Source organism: Pinus tabuliformis, chromosome 6 (genome assembly GCF_031772625.1).
Source record: "Pinus tabuliformis cultivar Carrire ecotype Pingquan chromosome 6, CPIR1, whole genome shotgun sequence".
Lineage (NCBI taxonomy): Eukaryota > Viridiplantae > Streptophyta > Pinopsida > Pinales > Pinaceae > Pinus > Pinus tabuliformis.
Genome location: NC_142292.1, coordinates 634,539,845 through 634,566,030, shown reverse-complemented (window position 1 = coordinate 634,566,030; position 26,186 = coordinate 634,539,845). Strand labels below are relative to the sequence as shown.

The 26,186-nt window shown below is 41.2% G+C and overlaps 1 protein-coding gene across 1 annotated transcript in view; it reads right to left on the bottom strand.

Moving 5' to 3' along the window:
* Positions 1-26,186, bottom strand: part of LOC149260247 (thioredoxin-like fold domain-containing protein MRL7L, chloroplastic) — a 173,160-nt gene that overhangs the window by 51,873 nt on the left and 95,101 nt on the right. The window contains exon 3 of the mRNA XM_089419881.1: positions 25,104-25,185. Within this exon, the coding sequence (XP_089276007.1) occupies positions 25,104-25,185 (82 nt within the window). The remainder of the gene's footprint in view (positions 1-25,103; positions 25,186-26,186) is intronic.

Here is a 26,186-nt window from a genome sequence, read left to right as displayed (position 1 = left end):
CTTGACCTCGCACTCTTTTTCTTCTTCTTCCACTGCAAATCGAACTTGTTGATGGATGGATTCCAAATAGGTTGAGCTCTTCTTCTATTTACACTGCTTCCACAAGGTCGAATAGCCCCAATTTGGGCCGACTTCATCAAGGTAGGGCTGACTTGGTGAGGAGGTGACAAATAATTGTTTTGACTCAAAAATAATTTTCTTTACATGATACAAAAGCCCAAGAAGGGTCTAATAAATGTGACAAAGACTCCTAAGACTCAAGAAAAACCCTAGAAGCCTACAATGGAGGCTTTGACCTAATAAATAAATAATATGAGCATGAAACCAATGCTTCAAAATAAATTTAACTTTCGTCTTTTTCAATTTTACAATAAATACATGATGATAAAGTACAATAGAAATTATGAAAATCGACCATAGTTACATTTTCAACACTCCCTCTTAACTAGGAAGGTATTCATAATTGTACAAATAGGTACAAGGATGAACTCAAATTGACATTGTTTCACATAAGAGTTACAACATACGCAATGCTAGGGATACCCTAACTGCCAAGGTATCATCCCAACAAGGAGTAAAGGATTGCTAGATGAGCATCCTAGATTTGTATTTAGATATTCTCCTGCATAATAATAAAACCCTTAGAGTTGTTGCACCGGTTTTCTTTCATTGGGTTTTTCCGGGGACAATTGTGCCCAAAAATAAGTGTCCTATGTATCTTGTTCTTTGCTCTGTTTTCTATTTCATGAGATCAAATATTTAATTAGTGTAGGCTGCAAAAGTAATTTGCTTCAGTATTCAAAAGAATAACTTGATGAATGTAATTTAAAAAAAAATCAAGTAGGTGAAGTAGATTCAGATTTGTTGCAGTAGGGGTTCCTTGGACTAGGAATGTTCACACTACTATCCTCGGAATATCACTAAAACAAGAGGCGATTATAAGCTTAACTCTTTCACCCAGATGCTCCAAGAATCTGGCTTGTACCAATGCAAGCATAGCTGGCTCCAAAGCCCAATTTAAACTCCAATCAGATTGATCCACCTTGGAAAGATAAGATTCCAGCTTTTCCAATGTGGGAAGTCATTTTCTGATCTTCTAGTCTTTGAGTCCAACCCAAGTGCATAAAGCCAATTTCCCACTTCTTTTTCCTTAAGTAAGTTCCTCTATTGTTTTTGTATTATCATATTATGGACCTTTCTGGGAAAAGGTCTGTTGTTTTGCATTATTTTTTGGCCCAAAGAAGCATTGTTGCTCGATGCACTGTTGTGTTGCTTCAATCTTCTTTCAAGGACTTTCAGGGTATTTATGATGTTTGTGTAGAGTTTTGAGGTTAGTTTCATTTTGTCATCCATAGTTTAGCAAAATATACAAGGCTTGCAATTCTTATACAAAATCAGACTTTGACTAACAGCTCAACAGAAGTACATAATAGTAGTTGTCTTAATACAAAGACCAAGCACTCTTTTCTGACAAGATGCATGCAACCCCTAGCAACAACTCAGCCATATATACTATCAACACTATATTAAAGGGACACAATCAAGACATACCCTCTGCACTACTAGATACACAAGCTTCTCACTTCATGATGGCAGCATATGGTTATCACAGGGCTTATGACCAGCGATGTTATTGGAACCGAACTGGTGATTGAACCGAAAAACCTTGTAGAACCAAGAACCGGTCGGAACCGGTAAAAAACCGGAGAAAAAAAAAACAGTTTACTAAAAACACATAAAATATTCATATTTTAAAGAAAAACATATATATTCATGTGCATCCATATGAATCCAAACCATTTATATACAAATATGCAAAAGTTTTCATTTACATAGCATGTAAGGGTGCACAAAACCAAAATAGCATAGAGTGCAATCCATCTCTGAACCGAAAATACATCAACCAAAAGGCTCTAGATGGCCTCTAGCATCCAAAAAAAAATGTGCTACAACAAATGCCTACATATCATCAAAATCATTGCCTATATTGGGGTCTTCGCCATCAATATAAACATTTAGGCATTAGAATAAGATAGAAAAAACGTAGCATGTCATGTCAAGATTTTGTTTGAGTGATGGGTACATTTTTAGTGGTGTCATGGTAGAGGAGTTCAACAACCAATGCCACTATCATCAAAGTAATAGAGGGTTTGGTGCTCTTTATTAAATACTAGATCGATACCCTCGTACATGACAAAATCCATTGGAAACTTTGCAATCCCCCCAATCCTGAAATCCTAAAAAACTGTTAAGTCCGCTGGGTTTTGAGTGAAATCTAAAATTCTATTTTCTCCATATGAAATCCAATGAGGTTGGAACCACTCTCAAACATCCTAAGTCATTTCATAGCAATACTAGGGCCATAGGCTTGAATTAGGCTAGCCTAAGGGAGAGTAAGAAGTGTGCCAACTAGGTAAAAAATGAAAAAAAATAAAAGGCAATATTTTTTTGCACAAAACCAGCTCTGAACCAGCCGGTTCGGTACCGAAACCGGCCAGTTTGGTACCGAAACCGGCCGGTTCGGTAACCATTTCCGGTTCAAAGGACCGGTTCGGACCGGTTTTGCCGGAACTGGTTCGGTTCCGATAACACTGATGACCAGTACAATGACAAATTTATTCGAGAACAGGGTAAAATTCCCTTGTAGAAATACCCCTGTTATGCCAATAATTTTTTGGCTGCATTGGTTTGTCAAATAGTTATATGGTGATCATGTTGTAAGTGTTTTCCTTGATTTTTTTTCTCAACACAATTTATGTATGTACCAACATACTTCAAAATAGACTGATGCTACTTATATCAGACCCAAAAATTTACAAAATGTTGTTAAAATAATATCACACAAACAACTTTTGAAATATAAAGGGTGCAATGAACAGAAGTGAATGATAGAACCAGGAATAAAGATCAGCTAGGCATCCTCCAATACAGTGACCGAGTGCAGATATAATTTCAACAAGGCATTTTCAGGTAGAGCCACTATATTGTATGACCATCTCATTGCAACAACTTTTAATCATGCCCAGAATGCACGCACAGTAGCAAGAGGAACTTGTCGTAGCTCTAGACAAGAAAATGAGGAATCCAAACAATTATTTCTTGTACAAACTCGACCCCCCAAGGAAGAAATCTTCCCCACCACAGCGATCACACTCTTCAGTGGATAATATGTTGCCCAAGTAATAAGCAAAGTCGCACTTCTGTGGAGAGAAATCACGCCCAGCCAAATGCAAGAGCCCACAACTAGCACGCTCAACTTTGTGAAGTCATTTGACCAGCAAAAATATAGTGGTGTAGCCACAAATTTGAGGAAGGTTCTGTGATGAATTGTTGGAACCACACTTGATAATTCTGCTAGAAATCACAAGATCAAACTCGGCCTTAGAATTTCTGCTTAACATGGCCCCTTCAGAAATTGTATCATGGTCTGCAACCAAGGAGATGGATCTGGCTTCCAACAGTTGGTGTATTCACCCTTCCTTGGCATTGAATTTTCAATTAACTTTGATGCCCATGTTCATCAACAAATACCAATCTCAACTTCTGATTTTCCCAAGAATTTGACCCACTACTATAAGCTTGACCCCTTCTGATAATTGATCTGCAGTGAAGGAAAAATCATGCCCTCCAGCAATGATATATTTCGCTCTCCCTTTGGTACTAATATGCAATGAAATTAGGCCTGGCGGTTGACAGCAAATATTCAGCCTTCCAGCAGATCAGTAACTGGGTCTCTCTGATGATGTTGCCAGGATTTTGCCTTAAGACCGATCATCAAGAAGTGGAGCTTGGTTCTCCAAGTAAATGAAAGAAAAACTGCAGCTTGACCCTGAGAAGTATATACAATCGATCCTGCAGCAATAGAAGATTCGGCTTCCTCTGAAATTAAACTCGCCCTCCAAAGATTTATGCCCTCAACCTCTTGAAGAAGATAAAACTCGGCCCTTGTAAATTCTATCCACGTAATTAGGGTAATTCCGCTCCTTGCAAAATAATTTGGCCAAATAATAGTCCAACTTCACAACTTTCACAAAAAAAAATTGGCCCCTTTAATATTTCGATCAAGCTGAATATATATTGGCTTTTAAAATTCTCCGCCCTTTTAAATATTTTTAACCAAGCAATGGACTTAGGCATAAATATTTGGCTTCTCCCAAAACAAAATTGCTCTATGAACTTTCATAGTAATTGGGCCCTGAGTAATGTAAATGGCCGACACCAAATATCAAACGTTGGCCCCTTGTAAACATTTGATTTTCTTAAAAGTTTCACCTTTTAATAAAATATTTGCTTTCCGTCCTAAACTAATTTGGCCAAAAATTTCATTAGACATTTTGCTCATGGGCTGACAAATTAAATAAAAATTTGTGAAGCATTTTGTTGAGCAATTAATATTAAGGAGACAAATTTGCGCTCAGAGATTTATCCCTTTCGACTAGGGTTTGTCTTCAGCAAAACCCTCCTTCCTACTCCTGCAATAAATTTGGTCCGACAATTTGGCAAGTAGACCCTCAGACTGGCCAAAAAAACAGCTTTGATACCACTATAATATCCCTTTTTCTAATTTCAACAAAATTACTAAGGATTTTATGTTGGTAGATTTATTTCTCAAATTCCATCCAAAACACCATACAAATTTGCAGAGTTAAACATGATAAATTGTTGCTGCAAATAAATCAATCAAACCGAAAACAAAAGAAAATGTTGCAACTCAATAACACAAGGAATGGAAATAAACTCAGTTTTATTATATTAACTGGAATGAAGTTTTACATGCCAATACAACCTGGGAAATAGCTGAGACATAACAAATGCGGCCTCCAAAAATATTTGTTGCATCCCTGAAACTGGCCTCCAAAACTACAATTGAAAATGACACCCGAATTGAAGATCCATGTCATCCCTGTTGACCACTGGAGTGGCACCTGACAATTATATGAAGACTCCATGCCCAAGGATGATCCAAAAAACACTTGTACCATCAGATATCATCAGTCAACAGAGTTTTTTAACTCTACTTCTATCTTCTTATCATCTTTCTTGTACCCATATTCCACACACTGTGAGGAACTGTAATAATTGATACTAGTAATGATGAGTTTTGAGTCTGTAATCAGCTTAGGATGTTGGGACTCAATCAACAAACAAGTACACCTTGGAGTGTTTTTTTTATCTGGTTAATTATCCCTTCTTTTTCAGAGGCGGATAATTTTCTGCATTTTTTCACTCATGTTTTACCCCAAAGCCGGGGTTACAGTTTGAAAGTTGAGCCCCTAACACATCTTAGTGTCTAGAGTCAATGTATATTACCATAATAGATCACACAAAAAATTTCATGGAATTTGGTTAAGTCTAGGTAGTTATTTTTTAATTTTTTTGATTTTCTACACTGCAGAAATTGCTAATAAAATTATACTTGTAATGTAATAAGTGATATCTAGAGAAGTTGTATGGGGTATGAGTAATGAAATTTGCACCTCTCACCCTCAACTTTCTACTATGACACACTTTGATGGGTTAAAAATGTGTTTTGAACCCTCAAAACCCACTTTTCCTAAGTTTAGTGGGAAATCTAGCAATTAATTAAGCCAGAAATTAAATAAATAGAGAAAAATAAATATCCACACATGCTAAATGTTGTGGAAATGAGGTGGAAAATTATGGGGGAGTTAAAGTGAAGTCCCAAGGTGATGTGGACTCCTAAAATCAAGGAAATGACATGTGCTCAAATAAAATCGAATTTCTGGCATTAAAGGAGAAAGTTGCTTACTTGGAAATTCGAATTTGTGAAGTTAATGCACATTTGGAAGGATTTGGGAGAATATTTGGTGGAGATTTTTGTGGGAAATTGTCCCCACATGGGTTACCACCCATCTACACTTGTCATTCTATCATAAAATTCAAGTTTGGCACATAAGGGAAGAACAAAATGATGTCCACTTGCTAGAATTCGATTTTTACACTTGGCATTGGAGCTCCATTCAACAAATTCGAATTTCTCTTTGGGATTGTCACCTCATGCCACTTGTTTAATCACTTCTACATTGGGATTGGCTCCAATGCCATTTGTCATTGTCATTCTTCATTGGAATTTGCTCCCAAATCTCTATATAATAGAGCCATGGGCTCTCATATTGTATCATGTAATACGAGCTATTGTGCTTGAGGAGACTCTGCGGGATTGTATTCACTACTTGCAATATAATACAACAATCTTTGGGGTAAAGCGTGATGGTGTTCTTCTCCTTGCATGTGTGATAAATTCTTGACTTCTTGTTATGCTTCTATTTATTTCCTCGTCATTATTTCTTTCATGCTTGTTTCAAGTTATGTTAGTATGCAGCTATCTCATATTAGCATAAGAATTAATTAATTGCTTTATGAAAATAAATATTCTAGTGAATAATAGATGTATCTCTAGGAATTCTTTCTACTGCACTTATTTAATTTCATGTCGATTTAATGATTTGTGGTGAAATTTTGAGATGAATTATTTGGTCAAGCTTTTCAAGCGTGCAGGGAAATTCTCGGAGGAATCAACCCATTCTTGAAAAATATTCAAGGAGAACCCGCATGTTTTGAATTCCAAAGTCTCATCTATATCTTATTTGTGTCTTGCGAGGATTCTTTCAAGTTTCTTAAAGCTTTTATTTCTTGCATCAAAATATCAAACTTGGAAATTTTATATTTTTTTATGTATTGTACTTCATTTATCAATATTTGGCTATTTCAAAGAGCTAAGTCATGGCTAGTCAAAGAGAAGAGCTTGCTCATACTTTTTGGCCTAGCCTCTTGTAGATTATTTTTGTAACATACTTTGTAGTTATCTTGGTCTAACATTTGAGTTATTTTTGTATTCTTTTGAGCAAGATAGTTTCCATGCTTTGATTTGTAGACTTATTCATCTTGAAAGCATTTATAATATCTTGTGCTAATAATTTATTGTTTCACTTTTCAGGATTATTTTGGCTTTCCATTTGAAAGCATTTCACTTCATTCTAAGCAAATACAATTTCATTTCTTAAAGAGAAATACTTTGAAGGCACTAGTTGTTTATGTATTTCATGCTTATCTTATGTATTTATGGTTATTGCTCATATCAGTTTTGCTTATAAATCTTAAATAAATAATCCATTTTCACTATAACACTCTCCTAGAAACTCACATCTTTTAACTTAACTTTTCATTAGGGACCACCCCCCTTAGCTAACCTAGGAGATAGCTCAAACGGAGAGAGTTGGGATTAGTGTGACAGCCCCTTCTCTGAGTTCTCTGCCACCAACCACACCTTGTGGAGTTGAAGGCTTTTCTCACTAACTTGTAGGTAGGTGTAGGCGACAGGGTCAACAATCCCCACTCCACTTTGTTGATAACATTGAAGCTTTATGAAACCTCTGGATGAAGTCTCCTCAAGGGTGTTGGGTTTTCGTCCAACACACACAGTAGTAAACCCAAAGTTTTTCGTCCTGTGCGACATTCCCACTTAGCAATGTTGCTAAGGGAAATATAAATTTTGCCAATTTTGGGTTGCAACTTAGAAAAAGTGGGTTGTGGGGCCCCACTTGCAATTTTGGGCCAAAAGGGAACTCCAACATAAGGGAAAAGGGAAAATCGAATTGCTAATGGATGGTGGCAGCCACCCCCAAAAGGAAATACGCTCCCCTTGGCTAATACGCACTCATGGAGGGAAGTGAGATGAGTGGGTCAATGTATGGGGCCCAGATGGAGAATTGGAAGCTCAAGGCTAAATAGGAGGTGCATTCAACACTTTGGAGAATTTTTGTTCATTTGACATTTACACTTTACCTAGCACGCTTGAGCTGAAAGCCAAGTCTGCAAGTGTTGTTGAGCACACGAGATTTTCATGCGAGAATCTCACCCTTCCTTCGGTGGAATTCGAGTGCCAACCCAAGGAGGTGATCTACACTACCTTTGGAAATTACCTGGGAGTTTTTCCAGCAATTCGTGGAGCTTTTCTAGCAGGTTGGACGCAAAAAGGGAAATATGCATCACTTGGAGGAGCTCGCTGTGGAGTAGAGAATTCATTGGGCTTTCCAGGAGTGATTTGGGCCACCATTTGTTGGAGATTTGGAGTGCTAGTTGGGCACAATTTTGAGGAAGTTTCTTGTGCCATTGAGCCATCATCAGGGACTGCGTGGGCCTGCGCAGTGGTGATTTTGTGCCACACGTGGGAGCTTGGGAGAAGGCTAATTTGGGTGTTGGGGTGAGCTGACATTTGTGGAGACTTCCGGAGGGGAATTTCATTGGGCCTTGCTACCATTTTGGGGACCTCAAACAATGTTATTTTCTGGAGGGTCAATTTGCCCAGCAGTTGGAGGAGAGCATGGAAATTGGGGCTAATTTCGGAGGTCAGCATTAGACCAAACCCTTTCTGGGTTTTGGTGGGTTATTGTGGGGAGATCGGGTTAATTTCCCAGAATTTTCTGAGCACTATAGGAGGGCCAAACAACGGTTTCTTCCAGCAAGCAGTGCAATTTTCCGCGCATAGCATTTGTGGGGAGCATCTTCCTAGCAGTTGAGCAGGCATTTTCATCACCTAGGCCTTGTTAGCTTGCCTTGGGCAAGCCCAGGTGCATACATTCCGAGCTTATATTGTACCCCCTTTGCATTATAATAAAATGGCTCAGTTCTGCGTAGTTTTTGGAGTATTTCCGAGTATTTAATTTTGTGTGAAATTTTTGTGTTGCTTTTGCTATGCATGCTTTGTTTATTGTTGTTAATTTTCCTTAGGGATATTACAGTGGTATCAGAGCTCATAGTCTTGGCTCAACGGCAACTATAGATTACTCTTGAAACAGAGAACCTTGAGTCGGAGGCTGAGGGGGCCAGATATGGGGGACAACCCGAATGATAGAGTAAAGAAGAAGAGTTTGCCCAACATCTCTTGAAGGCTATCCATGACTTATCTAGGGGTATTGATGAGTTGAGGCAGCAAAACAACAGTAACAACAAGGGCAAGGGTGTTCAGGGAGATGTACATTTCGGTGAGGGCACAGTTACCTCGCACCACCAGGCAGCAAACCCACCCAACGTGCTTCGTGTCTCTAGCACACCACCAAGTCGACCATCCCTACATTTTTAGCATCGGGTGTCGGAGGGTCGCAGGGGTAGGAGGACATGCCCATGGGGGACTATTTAGAGAAGTACCAATCATGTGGGGTTGATTTCAGAGATGCCATCACCTTCAAAGATTTTTTCCAACTGAAGGGCAACAATAGGAGCAAGGGGCAGAGTGGAGGTTACACACATGGCACCTATTTGCAACGCACGCTAGGAAGGTTATTCCTTCTGACTTTTGATGGCTCACCTAAGAGGTCAGCCAGGGCGTGGGTTGAGAAGTTGGATGTCTATTTCCATCTTAACCAAATGGCAAAGATGGAGGCAATCAAAATTGCCACTTTACACTTGGAGGGAGAAGCCCATGATTGGTGGTTCAATGGATTGACCAAGATGGGGCACGCAGGAGTCATAGCCTATGAGGATTTCACACAGAGGGTACTTGAGCGTTTTGAGAGGAGAGACCCGGAGGAGCACTTCAGGGAATTGACACGACTCAAGCAGACAGATAGTGTAAAGGCATACATCTTTGGGTGTTTTAGAGTATTAGTGATGGTACTGGATCTATCGAAGGCCAGGAGGGTTTTCCTATTTTTGGAGGGGCTAGCAGAGCCACTGAGGGGCTTGGTGAGGTCCAACCAGCCCACAACTTAGCAGGGCGCAGTTGGTAGAGCCCGAGAACTGTAGGATACTCTGCCCAAGGCTAGAGTGCAGCTACCCACCAGACCTGTATTCTAGCAGGGGGGAAGAGACAATAGACCCCCACCACAGCAAGATATTCAAGGGCGTGGGCAGTTGGATGATGAGGCCAGGAGGGGCCTCCGTCGGAGGAAGTTGTGCTTCACTTGCCAGGAGCCATGGGCACCAGGACATCAGTGTACCAAGGACAAGGCACACTTCATAGAGGTATTTTCTGGGAGTGAGCTAGAGGATGATGTGGAGCAAGAGATAGGTGTTGGAGATGATGAGCCACCGGTGGCTGGAGGTAGAGGTGGAGGCCCACCACCCCCATCGGAGAGAGCCCCTTTCTTACTAGCAGAAGGAGTCATTGCCTCACTTCAGGGAGTGTCGAAGTACCTCACTTTGAGGATCAAGGGCAACGCCTTTTGGTGCTGGTAGACAGTGGGGCCACCCATAATTTCATAGATGCCCAGATGGTGGAGAGGAGAGGCATACACACAGAGTCCTTTGAGGGATTCTCGATTTTGGTGTCGAGAGACCGTACCATGCAGTGCACTAGATATGTCCCTGGGATGACAGTGGTGATGGGGAACTACTCTATGACGGACCACTTCTTTGTGGTTGATGTTTCAGACACCAACATGGTGCTTGGTGTGCAGTGGTTGTACTCTCTTGGGCGCGTTACTACTGACTGGAAGAAGTTGGAGATGGAGTTCACTAGGCTTGATGGGAAAATGGTTTTATTGAGGGGCATGCACTCATACCCCCCACAGACGATGTCAGCGCATAGGATGGAGGCAGAATTGAGGCATGGTGATATAAAGTGGGTTGTGGAGCGGAGGATATCTGATGTAGGGGGCAAACACCAACCACCACACTCAGACATCCAAGCCATTCTAGACAAGTACCCAGCAGTGTTTAGAGACATTCTGCCAGGACAACCACCTAATAGGGGGTTTGAGCACACTATTGAGCTACATCCATGGGTGTAGGCAGTGATCACAACCCCGTACCAACATCCCAAGGCCTACCGAGTGAGATTAAGCGAGCTATTCATGAGTTGTTGGCTTTGGGGCACATTAGGCCCGGCTCCAGTCCCTTTGCTTCATCAGTTGTCCTGGTGAAGAAGAAGGATGGCACGTTGAGGATGTGCATCGACTATAGAGCCCTCAACAAGAAGACGTTGAAGAACCGATACCCCATTCCCTGCATAGATGAGCTTATGGATGAGCTTAGAGGAGCCAAGTACTTCTCTAAGATAGATCTGCGTTCGGGGTACCATCAGATTCGAGTGAGGGATCAGGATATCCCCAAGGCAGCGTTCAGATGCCACTATGACCATTTGAGTTCTTGGTTATGCCCTTTGGGTTGACCAACACTCCAGCCACCTTCCAGTCTTGCATGAACCACGTGTTCTACAAGCAACTACGCAGATTTGTGTTGGTGTTCTTTGATGACATATTGATCTACAGCAGGACATGGGAGGAGCACCTGCAACATCTTGAGGAGGTGCTTCGTATTTTGGAGGGACAACAGTTCTATGCAAAATTGTCCAAGTGTGAGTTTGGGTTGACCAAGATGCTCTACTTGGGGCATATCATTGGAGAGGATGGAGTGCGAGTGCATGAGAAGAAGATTAGAGCCATCCGGGACTAGCCATTTCTTCAGAATGTGACCGAGCTGAGGGGGTTTGTCGGCATTTTCACATATTATAGGAAGTCCGTAACAGGCTTCTCACAGCTAGCAGCACCCCTCGCGGATCTAACCAAGAAGGGAGCATTCACATGGACTGATAGGGCACAAGCAACATTTAAGCACCACAAGGAGGTGATGGGTAGTTTTCCAGTATTGGCTCTACCTAATTTCACACTGCCATTCACCTTGGAGTGCAATGCATCAGGTGAGGGCATTGGCGCAGTATTGTCACAGGGGGGTCATCCTATAGCCTTCAAGAGTCGGAAGCTCCTTAGTCACGAGAGGATGTACTCGATCTACGACAAGGAGATGTTGGCCATCATGCATGCTTTGGCCAAGTTCCGACAGTATTTGGTTGGTAACAGGTTCAGAGTGAAGACTGATCATAACAGTCTTCGCCGGGGTAGAAGGGCCTCAATGACAGGGAACAAAAGTGGGTCAGCAAGATTCAGGCCTGCGATTTTGAGATAGAATATGTCAAGGGCAAGCATAATGTGGTCACAGATGCCCTATCTAGGAGACCTGCGACACTTTCCCTCATGAGCATTTGCCATGATTAGAAAGCACAGTTGTTGGTGGAGTACTCCAAGGATCGACAGGCGTGTGAGATCTTGGAGGGTACCCATGGGGATGAGCGCTACCGTGTGATGGCGGATGTCATTTACTACAAGGGGAGCATCTATTTGGTTCCTGGTTCACAGTTGAGGGAGAGAATCCTCCATGCAGCGCATGATTCACCACTGTCAGGACACCAAGGGTTCTTGAAGACCTACAGACAGTCAAAGAGCGCTTCACGTGGAAGGGCCTCAAAGGGGATGTGCTGAGGCATGTATGGGAGTGCGAGGTTTGCAAAAGGAACAAAGCGGAGTTGACTCATCCAGTTGGGTTATTACAATCACTCCCTATTTCGGAGGGGAAATGGGAGAGCATCTCGATGGACTTCATCACAGGGCTTCCCATGGTGCAGGGTCGCGATTGCATATACGTAGTGGTGGACAGATTGACGAAGTATGCCCATTTCTTCGCCATTCCCGCCAAGTACTCTGCTTCGCAAGTTGCAGAGTTGTTTTTCAGGGAGGTCTTCCAGTTGCATGGTCTCCCCAAGACCATAGTGAGTGACAGGGACAGTCGTTTTATGGGGGCTTTCTGGCAGGAGCTTTTCAGGCTGGTGGGCACAGAGCTCACACCGAGTACTAGCTACAACCCCTAGACTGACGTGCTGACTGTGATAGTCAACAAATGGCTGGAGGGTTATTTGCAGAATTGCATGACGGGGCAGCAACATGCCTAGGCGAGATGGTTACACTTGGGGGAGTATTGCTATAATACTACCTATCACATGTCCACAAAAAGCTTTTCAGGCTGGTGGGCACAGAGCTGACACCGAGTACTAGCTACAACCCCCAAACTAACGGGCTGACTGAGATAGTCAACAAATGGCTGGAGGGTTATTTGCAGAATTGCATGATGGGGCAGCAACATGCCTGGGCGAGATGGCTACACTTGGGGGAGTATTGCTATAATACTACCTATCACATGTCCATTGGTATGTCACCTTTCTGAGCTTTATATGGATATGATGCTTTATCTTTTGTTGACCTTGTTTTTGGAGACAATCGGGCCCCAAGCGCCAAAGATTGGATACATGAGAGCCAAAACATTCTTAAAGCTCTCAAGGATAATTTGCAAACAACCCAAAATCAGCAGAAGATGTATGTAGACAGGCATAGGGTTGAGAGACATTTTGAGGTGGGGGACTTAGTCTTCTTGTGCCTCCAACCTTACAGGCAGTCCACGTTAAAGCAGAAGGGGGCCGAGAAACTGCAACCACGATTTTATGGCCCTTATCGGGTGACCAAGAGGGTTGGTGAGGTGGCATACGAGTTGGAGCTTCCGCCGGGGAGCAAAGTGCATAATGTCTTCCATGTTTTGTGCCTCAAGAAGGTACTGGGACAGCACGTGACAACAGCCACTAAGCTACCTCCACTGGATGATGATGGGCATCTAGTTCTTGAGCCTGAGGCTATCCTGGAGAGCAGGGAGAGGAGATTGAGGAGTAGAGTCATCAGGGAGTTTCTGATCAGATGGAAGAACCTACCTGATGAGGACGCCACTTGGGAGGGTGAGCAGATACTACAACATCCAGCATTGCAGTTGCTTGAGGGCAAGCAACATCTTGGTGGGGAGGACTATGATATTCCCACTTAGCAATGTTGCTAAGGGAAATATCAATTTTGATCAATTTTGCCAATTTTGGGTTGCAACTTAGGAAAAGTGGGTTGTGGGGCCCCACTTGCAATTTTGGGCCAAAAGGAGACTCCAACATAAGGGAAAAGGGAAAATTGAATTGCTAGTGGATGGTGGGGGCCACCCCCAAAAGGAAATACACTCCCCTTGGCTAATATGCACTCATGGAGGGAAGAGAGATGAGTGGGTCGATGTATGGGGCCCACATGGAGAATTGGAGGCTCAAGGCTAAATAGGAGGTGCATTCATCACTTTGGGGACTTTTTTATCATTTGACATTTACACTTACCTAGCACGCTTGAGTTGAGAGCCAAGTCTGCAAGTGTTGTTGAGCACACGAGATTTTCATGTGAGAATCTCACCCTTCCTTCGGTGGACTTCGAGTGACGGCCCACGGAGGTGATATACACTACGTTTGGGAGTTACATGGGAGTTTGTCTAGCAATTCGTGGAGCTTTTCTAGCAAGTTGGGAGCAGAAAGGGAAATACACATCACTTGGAGGAGCTGGTTGTGGAGCAGAGAATTCATTGGGCTTTCCGAGAGTGATTTGGGCCACAATTTGTTGGAGATTTGGAGTGCTAGCTGGGCACGATTTTGAGGGAGTTCGTTGTGCCATTGAGCCATCAGGAGGGTCTGCGTGGGCCTGCACAGTGGTGATTTTGTGCCACACGTGGGAGCTTGGGAGAAGGCTAATTTGGGTGCTGGAGTGAGCTGACATTTGTGGAGACTTCCAGAGGGGAACTTCGCTGGGCCTTGCTACCATTTTGGGGACCTCAAACAGTGTTATTTTCTAGAGGGTCGATTTTCCCAGCAGTTGGAGGAGAGCATGGAAATTGGGGCTAATTTCGGAGGTCAACATTAGACAAAAGCATTTTTGGGTTTTGGTGGGTTATTTGTGGGGAGACCAAGGTTAATTCCCAAAATTTTTTGAGCACCAGAGGAGGGCCAAACAGTAGTTTCTTCCAGCAGTGCATTTTTCTAGGTCCAACGCAGGGCATTTGTGGGGAGCACCTTCCTATCAGTTGAGCAAACATTTTCATCACCTAGGCCTTGTTAGCTTGCCTTGGGAAAGCCCAGGTGCATACATTCTGATCTTATATTGTACCCCCTTTGCATTATAATAAAATGGCTCAGTTCTAAGCAGTTTTTGGAGTATTTCCGCGTATTTAATTTTGTGTGAAATTTTTATGCTGCTTTTGCTATGCATGCTTTGTTTAATGTTGTTAATTTTCCTTAAGGATATTATATCCCGGAGCTATAAAAGTTGGGAACTAGGTTCTGCATACCTCACTAAAGACAACATGCACAAATCCAAGATGCCCTCAAATAGTTTCCTCCTCCTCCTCTTTTATAGATCTGATGGACCCCTCTAGAAGTCTTATTTTATTATTATTTTAATCACTTAGTACCTTTTTCTCTCCTTTTATTTTAATTAAAATACTTTTTAATTTGGGAAAATGGTAAATCAGCCACCATCCCTCCACAAGACACTAAAAGTCACTTCCCACCATCTCACCCTATAGATCATCTCGTTTCGGTTCCTACAAGCTATTACACTAAGGTGTTTCGTCGAGTATTCCTCTTGGGATGTCACCTTAAGCATAATTAATTGAGTTAGGCTCAATAATAACCCCATTTTCCGAAAGTTGTAGAAATGCAATGGAACAAAAGGCAAGTTGTGCAAATGATGGAATATGCCAAGCTAATGTCATCGGATCCCAAAGAAACTCCTCAAAATCCCATAAAGCCCCTCTAGAACCCTTGGGCCTGTTGATGGAGTAACCCTGCTCCTCTGACCTAGCTACCTCCAATCCTAGAAGTCCATCTTGACCATGCCATAGGGGAAACCAGAAAAAGTAACATGACACTTCACCTCTCCCTTAGTCTTATTTTATAGTTTTATTAAGCCAAAATCCCTCACCCTAATCTCCTAAGTAATCAATGACTAGAATTAAATCCTAAGCCCCACTTGAGATCGACATTTGAGATTATATTTAAGTCACTTAAACAATTTTATTATTTATCCTTAGAACTTTGGCCTAATCGTCCACAATGATTAACTAAATTAATTATTGTACTTTTTTTAAGTTAACCTTAGGAAAGAAATCCTAGAATTACTTATGCCAACAAGCAAGCACCTAAAGAGGCAATCAAATATCTTCTACATGCTAAGACACCAAGCTAATGTAGAAGGCCTTCCTATGCTACAAAATCACCATCCCAAGGATGCAAACTAGGATACTACCTAGTACTCACTAGCTAACCTCTCTTTCACGAGTTATTCCAATGATCCTTTTGTGTTGGGGATCTAGATGACAAATCAGTTGTGGAAGGTTCTTCTGCCTCTATTGTTGGTGGGGAGCATGGTACATCTTTTGCCCATGCTACTTTGTATCATTGGGCTGGGAAATTAGCGATTGTTCCATTGGAGAATGTGTGGAGAGAACACTATCAATCACATTTCTCTCAATCCCTAGATTTTCATGTTTCCATTGTTTATTTATTTATTTATTTATTTTGGACATGTGGAGCTTTCCAGATAAGCTTTGCTCTTTTTTGATGTTTTGAATTTTATCATTGACATTTTAACATAATGATAGTTGATAAATGTTAAAATTGGAAACTAGGGTCAAACTCCACATGGGTCATCTCATTTATGACAGTTGATATTTTTCTTGGATTCCTCTCTCCGAGAGGTGTAGGATTGATCTAAAGATCATCTGATTCTAACACGTACAAATGAAGATATGAATTTATTTATATTATGGACAAATTGTCAAGGTCAGTCAGCAAGCAAAACAGGCATTCAAACCCCCAACTCATCCTCAACATTGCGTATAAAAGGATACCTCAAGTCATTTTCACCATCATCTCATCTCACATCTCTCTCTCTCCTCTTATGATTGGGTACGCATTTCTGGGCAATCTACTCTCTCACACATGCGAAGGAAAGGAGGACCGATTTATGTTGACTACGTTGACCAGCGTTGACCGAGCTACATGGAGGTTGTTTGACTGCATTGACTTAATGCATTGACCTGTTTTGACTTCGTTTTGGGTGAGGTATCTCTGTCCTAGCAAGCCGCGGATTTGGGCACTAAAATCAAGGCAATCTGACCTCTCCTTTGACCAGCGTTCACTGTTCTAGGGCTGGCCGCAAAGTTGACTTTTGTTGACCAGTTTTTAGTGGACATTTTCAGATTGTTTTGGGCTGATTAGACTTGTTGTTGGAGGCTGAAGTTGACTGGGTTTGACCAAGTTGAATTAAGGAAGAATTCAGCCCTATTGACCAGCATTGACTTTTCTAGTTAGGGCTCATTTGCTGCTATCATAAATTATCAGATTTGTAAATTGTACTATCTCTCTCTCTGCTGAACTATTGAAGAATATAAGAAGAATTGATCAGGGGTTTCCCCACATTGGCGGTTGTCCCCTCTTGTCTTGGCTTGTCTTCTACTATTTATGTTTATGTTCTATCTGCATTTTACTATCACGCTGATGTGATTGCTAAACTGGATATTGATATTGGGCTAATATAGAATTTGAAATAAAATTGCTCTAAAGCATAGAACATACCATTGTTACCTAAAATTAACATGGTAACAGAGCTGAGGTGAAGACAAAGCCCAAGCAAGAGTGAAAGAGAAATCACCAAAGACGGACAAGGACAAAAGGCTCAATGGGTTCCTCATCCCAATTCCAGGTTGAAGACAAGCTCCGTGAAAAATCTGACTATCATGGATGGAAGATGTCTCGTAATCTGACCTTGGAAGAACAAGAAGTGTTGGATTATGTAAAGAGTAAAATCCCTGAGCCTCCTTCAAATGCACCGGCTGTTGTGAAGACCAAGTACAATAGGGTTGAAGTCAAAGCAAAGAAGATTATCAGAGATTCCATTGACAAGCGTCTGGTGGCCTACATCTCCAAATTGAAGACCTCCAAGGAAATCTACAACAGGTTGATCAACATGTTCAAGGTTAGTAATGCTAATCAAATTTTATTTCTCAAAAATAAGTTGAAGGATATTAAGAAGGGCAAGGACGAGGATATTCAATCCTACTTCTTAAGGATCACTAAGATCAAGAATGATCTACTTTCGATTGGAGAAGTCATTCCTGACAGGGAACTTACTATCACTACCCTTGGAGGACTCCCACCCGAGTGGTATATATTTAGAACCACTATACTCAACAATGATCGAATTCCGAGCTTTGAAGAACTGATGTCGAGATGCATTCAAGAAGAAACAAGAATGGTGGAGCAAGAAATGCCTTCTAATAGAAGCAACCCCGCTGCATTCTCCGCTCATTGCCAAAAGGAGAAATAATGCAAGGTCTAAAGGTCATTTCAATGGATCTACGGGAGTAAGGAAGGGCAGGTGCTTTGTTTGCAATAAGTTTGGCCACTATGCAAGGGAGTGTCCAAATAGAAGGGACACATCGCATGATGATGATCACAATCATTCTAGGGGCAACTTCAACAACAACGATCAAAGGAATGGCAGGTCCAATGGCAAGGGAAAAAGGAATGCGGGACATAAAGGAAATGGTCGACCCTCCAAGAAAGCAAGGAACTCCAGGTATGAAGAATCAAATGTTGTTAACAATAAGCAAAAGGAATACTATCTTATATCAGCCCTCTCCACTACCTCTCCACCGAACACTTTGGGGAATTGGTTAATTGATAGTGGTGCCTCAAGGCACTTCACCAGATACAAGGAAGCTCACTCTAATCTAATAGAAAAGGAAACAAACTTGGAGATCATCCTTGGAGACGATGCCACCTATCCCGTAAAGGGAGTAGGGAATGTTACCCTTCAATTGAATCATGGTAACACTATTCATTTACAAGAAGTACTATATGTACCTGATCTCAAGAAGAACCTGGTGTCCATTTCGGCAATGGAAGGCAAAGGATTCAAGGTGGCATTCATCGGTGGAAAGGCACGTGTTTGGAAAAAAAAAAATTAAAGATGCTTTTACTCTTGGATTCAGGGTTGACACTTTGTATCAAGTTGGAGGAAGTCCATTGGGAGCCATGCCTTGCGACACATCTCTACAATCTGAACTATGGCACCGAAGGTTTGCCCATCTTCATTATAAGGCCCTACCCGATGTCAGACAAATGGTGACAGATATGCCCGAGTTCAAAGTAGAGCATGAAGGTGTATGTCCGGGATGTGCTGAAGGAAAACTTACAAGGGGACCATTTCCCTCAAATAATAGCATGACCACAGATATATTGCAATTGATCCACTCCGACATATCTGGTATGATGCTCATAAACTCTTTGGTAGGATACTTATATTATCTCACCTTTACAGATGATTATTCTCGCAAGACCTGGATCTACTTCTTGAAAAAGAAGGATGAAATGTTCACCTGGTTCCATCACTTCAAAGCCTTGATTGAAAACCAATCCGAGAAGAAAATCAAGATATTGAGGACTGATAATGGGACTTTTTTCCAATATGAATCCAATGAATTCCATGATTATTGCAGAGAAGTTGGCATTAATAGGGAGACTACAACGCCATACACCCCCGAGAAAAATGGTGTGGTTGAAAGGAAGAATCACACTATTGTAGAAGTTGTTTGTGCCATGCTTCATGATCAAGGGCTTCTGAAGTTCCTATGGGTTGAAGCTGCAAATATTGTCGCATATGTTCAAAACTGATGCCCTCATCAAGCATTGGACTCCAAGACTCCCGAAGAAATGTTCACTGGTAAGAAACCCGATGTCTCTCATTTTAGAATTTTTGGAAGTCTTGTATATGTTCATGTGCCGAAAGAGAAAAGAAGCAAATTGGGTACATCTGGGAAGAAAGGAGTCTTTGTGGGCTATAGTGAAAATTTTAAGGGATATAGAATTTATGTTGTTGGTCAAAGGGAAGTTGAGATAAGTCATGATGTCACCTTCGACGAAGATATAGCCCTTAGCAAGATCAACAACCTTCCTATCCCAAGGAAGGACAAAGACACTGACACCGGAAAACAGGGTGCAAAAGAAGATGAAACAATGACGAATATTGATGAACGCATGGATCCTATTGATCCTCCTCCTCAAGAGCCCTCCTCCTCCAAGAGGAGACCCTCATGGCTTAGGGAGACCCTCGAAGATGCCGAGAGACATATTGCACCAAGGGGGACTTTGCGTGAAAGCAAGAAGCCGAACAAGTATCAAGGATACTTGACCGTCATGAGCACTATCATCCAAAATGAGCCTTCATCATTTGAAGAAGTCATGAAGCAACAAGTATGGAAGGATATTATGAATGAAGAATATGAGTCAATTATGAAGAATGATGTTTGGGACGTGGTCCCTAGACCCCAGGACAAATCGGTTGTCACCTCTAAGTTGCTCTACAAAATCAAGCATGGCACTGATGGAAGTGGAGAAAAGTTCAAGGCTCGCTTTGTTGCTTGAGGCTTCTTTCAAAAGGAAGGAGTAGATTATGATGAGATATTTGCACCTGTTGCCCGATACACCACCATGAGCTCGATCATCGCCCATGCTGCCTCGCAAGGATGGAACCTACATTAGACGGATGTCAAGACCGTTTCTTGGATGGTTCGATCAAAGAGGAAGCCTATGTGGAACAACCCGAGGGATTTGAGGTTCATGACCGGGAATCTCATGTATGCAGGTTGAAGAAAGCTCTCTATGGTTTGAAGCAAGCACCCCGGGCTTGGTATGAGAGGATTGATAGCTATCTGATGAAGCTGAGATTCACTAGAAGTGAAGTCGATCCGAACCTTTACTTTAAGGTTGAAAATGATAAACCTCTCATTCTGGTACTTTATGTGGACGACCTCTTTCTGACAAGTGCAGACCCTCTCATTCACAAATGTAAGAGGGAGTTGGCTTCTGAATTTGAGATGAAGGACCTAGGACTGATGCACTACTTCCTAGGGTTGGAGGTCTGGCAAAAGCCAAGAGAAATTTTCCTATCTCAAGGAAAATATGTTGTGAAGATATTGGAAAGATTTGGGATGGTGGACTGCAAGCCTGTGACTACCCCGATGGAACTTAACTTTAAGAAGTTATGTGGTAGTGCTGTCGGACCTGAATTGGGAAATGCTTTTGAGTATCGTCAACTCATAGGAGCACTGATGTTCTTGGTGAACTCCCGTCCGAACATATGTTTTGCAGTTAACACGTTGAGCCAATATATGGTTGAGCCTCATCATATACATTGGATTGGTGCCAAGAATCTTCTGAGATATCTTCGAGGCACAATCACTCATGGACTAAGATACACTGCCGGAGATGTGAGGCTGCATGGTTATTCTGATGTTGATTGGGCTGGCAGTGTGGTGGATCGCAAAAGCACTTCTGGATGTTGTCTTTCTTTAGTTCTGCTTCGATATCTTGGATGAGCAGAAAGCAGAAATCGGTTGCCTTGAGCACCGCTGAGGCCAAATACATAGTTGCTAATATGGCCTCCTGTGAAGCTATCTGGTTGAGGAACCTCTTCAGTGAGTTGTTTGGACATGTGTTGGATACCACCGTGATCGTCTGTGACAACCAAAGTGAGATCCGATTATGAGAGAATCATGTGTTTCATGATCGCTCCAAGCATATAGATATCAAGTACCACTTTATCCGGGATATGGTACAACGAGGAGCAATACGGCTCCATCACATTGGGACTGATGAGCAGGTCGCCGATATTCTGACAAAGCCCCTGCGGAAGTTCAAGTTCTTGGCCTTCCGAGAACGACTTGGAGCCGTGGAGAGACCCTCTTATGAGGGTCTTGTATGATATGGACATTGGGCTCTGGGAGCTCCGGGGGGCTTCGGGTACTTCTTGAAGCGATGAGCAACCATAGGGTGAGTGGTTCAGCCTTCCCCTAGTGGTTTGTTATGTACAGGGTGAGTGGTTCAACCTTCCCCTGTGATACCCCGTGGCGACATGTAGGCAGGATGAGTGGTTCATCCTTCTCTTGTTGAGACATCCTACCCATGCAGTCTCGGACTCATGGGAAGTACCTCTCATCTGGCCAATGAGTAGGAAATGAGGATAGGGACCATAGTACTACCGATGGACGCATCGTGTACTCCTGTACTCCCTATGCTAGGATGACCGATATTGATCTGGGATCAATTGGAACTGACTTCGGGTCAGTAAGAGTGGTATGAGACTCTCTTTTGATTAGAACTAACTTCAGGTCAGTAATAGTGGTATGAGACACTCTCTTTTATTTGGGACTGACTTCGGGTCAGTAGAGAATGGTATGATACATTCTCGATCACTTCTTCTTCTTCATAGTTCGGCAAAGCAAAGCAGTCCAAAGCAGTTCATTGATGGCAAAGATAGTACAGATTAGCAGATGGATTAGCAGATGGAGTTCTCCCTAGATGAGAGGGAGTGTTAAAATTGGCAACTAGGGCAAACTCCACATGGGTCATCTCATTTATGGCAGCTGATATTTTTCTTGGATTCCTCTCTTCGAGAGGTGTAGGATTGATCTAAAGATCATCCGATTCCGACATGTACAAATGAAGATATGAATTTATTTATATTATGGACAAATTGTCAAGGTCGGCTAGCAAGCAAAACAGGCATTCAAACCCCCAACTCATCCTCAACGTTGCATATAAAAGGAGACCTCAAGTCATTTTTCACCATCATCACATCTCACATCTCTCTCTCTCCTCTTGTGATTGGGTGTGCATTTCTTGGCAATCTTCTCTCTCACACGTGCGAAGGAAAGGACAGATCTCTGTTGACTGCGTTGACCAGCATTGACCAAGCTGCAGGGAGGTTGTTTGACTGTGTTGACTTAATGCATTGACCTATTTTGACTTCGGTTTGGGTGAGGTATCTCTGTCCTAGCAGGCCGCAGATCTGGGCACTAAAATAGAGGCAATCTGACCTCTCCTTTGACCAGTGATGACTGTTCTACGGCTGGCAGCAGAGTTGACTTTCATTGACCAGTTTTGACTGGACTTTTTCGAACTGTTTTGGGCTGATTAGACTTCTTGTTGGAGGCCAAAGTTGACTGGGTTTGACCAAGTTGAATTAAGGAAGAATTCTGCTCTGTTGACCAGCGTTGACTTTGCTGGTTAGTGCTCATTCGCTGCTATCATAAATTATCAAATTTGTAAATTGCATTATCTCTCTCTCTCTGCTGAACTATTGAAGAATATAAGAAGAATTGATCAAGGGTTCCCCACATTGGGGTTTGTCCCTGGCTAGTGCCACATCTTGTGTCCTCTTGTCTTGGCTTGTCTTCTACTGTTTATGTTTACGCTCTATCTGCATTTTACTATCATGCTGATGTGATTGCTAAACTGGATATTGATATTGGGCTAATATAGAAATTGAAGTAAAATTGCGCTAAAGCATAAAACATACCATTGTTACCTAAAATTAACAATAAATGATATTAACATATAGACTCCAATCAACCAACCTATTATGAATATAGGATGTAAAATTGTAATTATTATTCTGAGAGTGATGTGATTACATTTGATTTTTCAATTTGCAGAAATTAATATATTTCAATTTTCCTGAAACAAAAACATAAATTTGATTTCAAACCAAATTTTTTGTTTATGTAGGAAATAATGAATCTAAAATTTCAATTTTGTTTTTTTTCAATGTAAAATTTTAATTTAAAATATAATTATATTAAAAATTAGGGTTAGGGAGTCGATTCCCTGATCCTAACTTTGGGACAGATACCACACCACACAAGAATCTTCTACCAGTTCCAACCTACACCCATGATTCGTGTAACTTGATTAAATGTTAAAACTTCAAAAATAATTGCTGCAATTATTATTTCCAAGCTTTGTGTGTCAATCTATTACATGTACACACAAGAATCCATTCATGCCAGTAGATATGCCTAAAAATCTTCTAGTCCCTTGCTACTAATGTATACCCATCAAAAACTACCAATGGATATAATAGCAATAACCATTAAGCATATGGATTGCCACCCACAGTAGCAACAAGAGCTTACCTAATAATATTTACCAAATTAGGTGGCCCATTATAACTTGTACCTAATAGATTGCCAGCATAATATCATTGTCAATATTTTTTTAATCAGGAATTTTTTTTTGTAAAGAAGCTACTTTTTGTCAATCAGTGCTGTGGTACACTACCATTATATCATGCCACTCATTCCATAAATCATGGGGTTAAGTTGTTGACTGTTAGATTTTCAAGTTGCTGGACTCATCCTCGGGTTTCATGACTTCATAGCTCATATGCAAGTGAAGTTATGTCAAAATTGTGATATAATCAACTGTCCCAACAACCATATTTAATATTTGGAAAGTTATCATAATAGGCAACTATAACAATGACCCAACACTCACCAAAACCTTAGTACTAAATGCACCTGTAACAGCCAGCTGAAAACCATAGTAGTAGATTAACATGAATAGTGAGAATAGATGAAAGAGCTATGGATAAAATCACTTTTATAGCAAGCAGCCAGTTTGATTTTCAATAGGGTTGAGCTTATATGTGCTTGCTCAAGAAATCAGCAAGCTCAAAAACTCCTCAAAACTTACTGAAATAGACTGGTATAAGACCAAAAGCTGCTGAACTGTGAGATACTGGCAGTCATAGTAATCAAATACTTCAAACGCAACATAACCCTGCCTTGGCTAACTCATACTATGCCGCCATCTGTCAGCATCTAATTCATTCATACCAATCTTCTTTAATTGTTTAGCACATAACAACTCCAGGTTGGATACAGTTTGTTTATATTTGATGTTTCTTAAAGACCACTAAACCTACCCTCACATTTATGAGGCATAAAGTTTGAGCCTTCAATGGATGCAAATTTAACAGGAACCACTTTATCTAACAATTTGGAAATGCTGGATACCATGACATGTAAATCTGTGGTAATCCATGTTTTCTCTTCCAACCTACCATATTATGGGATTAAATGTACTTTTCCCTCAAACAAAGATGTTGGGGATGCATGTTCTTGTTCTACACATGTACACACATTTCAAAGAAAATTGACCTGATTGATATAGGAAACATTGATATAGATTCTTTCTGCATGCCTATTTTTGCTTAAGTGTTTATTCTTTCTGCATGACTAATTTTGTTGAAGTGTTTATCCACATGACCTTTAAACTGCCAATTGTTTCTGATGATTACATACCAAGTATGTATTCAATGTGCCCTATGGTACCCATTTATATATGGTACGCATTTTTTGTATGCAAAATATTATTTCTTTACTAGTACAGAGAGGTGGTAGGAAAATGTTCAATAATAAAATCAAGTATCATTAAATTGAAGGAAGCCAAAATATGGACTAAGCCCTCCATACCGCTTCAGCTATAACATACATCTCACACATGAGACCAAAGTGAATCCAACTTGATAGGAAAAAGCCATAAGGCAGTCACATACCCTTGGAGATGGCTTATCAGAGTCCCAAAATATCTGAATTGCTTTCTCTAGCTCCTTACGTGCTTTCATGTTGTCAAATGGTCTGCAGTACATAACAATCTCTTTTCAGCACAAACACAAACATTATCTCAAAATAGTTTATTTTGTGAAAGAAACAATAACAAGAGTAGTTTATCTAGAAGTTCACAAGACATGCATCATGTACCTGTTATCATTATTGTCTAGGGCATTCTATTTTTGCATCAAAAATTGTTGAAAATGTAGCTTCAAAGGTGATTCTGCATTGGTCAAGTGCCATGACATGCAGTGAATCACCAAAATTCTCTCACAGCATAATATATTAAATATTTTCTAAGTTTGGACCTTAGGCCTAGAATCAATAATGTAAAATTTGATTTTATCAGCCACTTTTTCTTTTCTTTTCTCTTCTTTTTTAAATAAAGTTAAGAGGTCAAGGAAAAGTATATCGTGACCATTGATTTCATGTGTGGAGGTGCAATCTCAGCCCTCCATCACTTTGGAGATTAGGTCAAAAAACTATAAAAGAGGGAAATGAGTTGTTGGAGAGTTTAGTTTGATTTGGCACAAGAGCTAGGCATTCAGTAGAGATAGGAAGTCGAAGTTACACCAAAGTGTGATCAGGACAAAGGCATATTTCAGGGGCAGCAAGTAGACCTGAGGAGGACCAATTATACAAGCCAAACAGGTCGATTTAGAGGAGCAGAAATAGACTGATTTGACAGGGCCGAGTTGAGCAAATTGATTGGGCTGAAGGGGGCCGAGTTGCTCAACCGATTTGACTAGGCCATACATGCCGATTTCCAGTGAGCCGTACAGATCGGATTTCGCTGGGTCATACAAGAAAAATTCCATTGGGTCGTATAGCTAAAATTGGGTTGAAGGGCTGAAAAATTCTGGAAAAACTGTTGTTGTAAATTCCTAAGAAAATATTTGTTGTAATATATTTTCCAAAGTTGAATAAAGAGCCCAAGTTTGTTGGTTTTCCTCATATTAGGGTTTCCAGGGTAAAAAATTGTGTCAAATATTTTTTACTAGTCTAGTGTATTGTTTGTTTAGTATTGT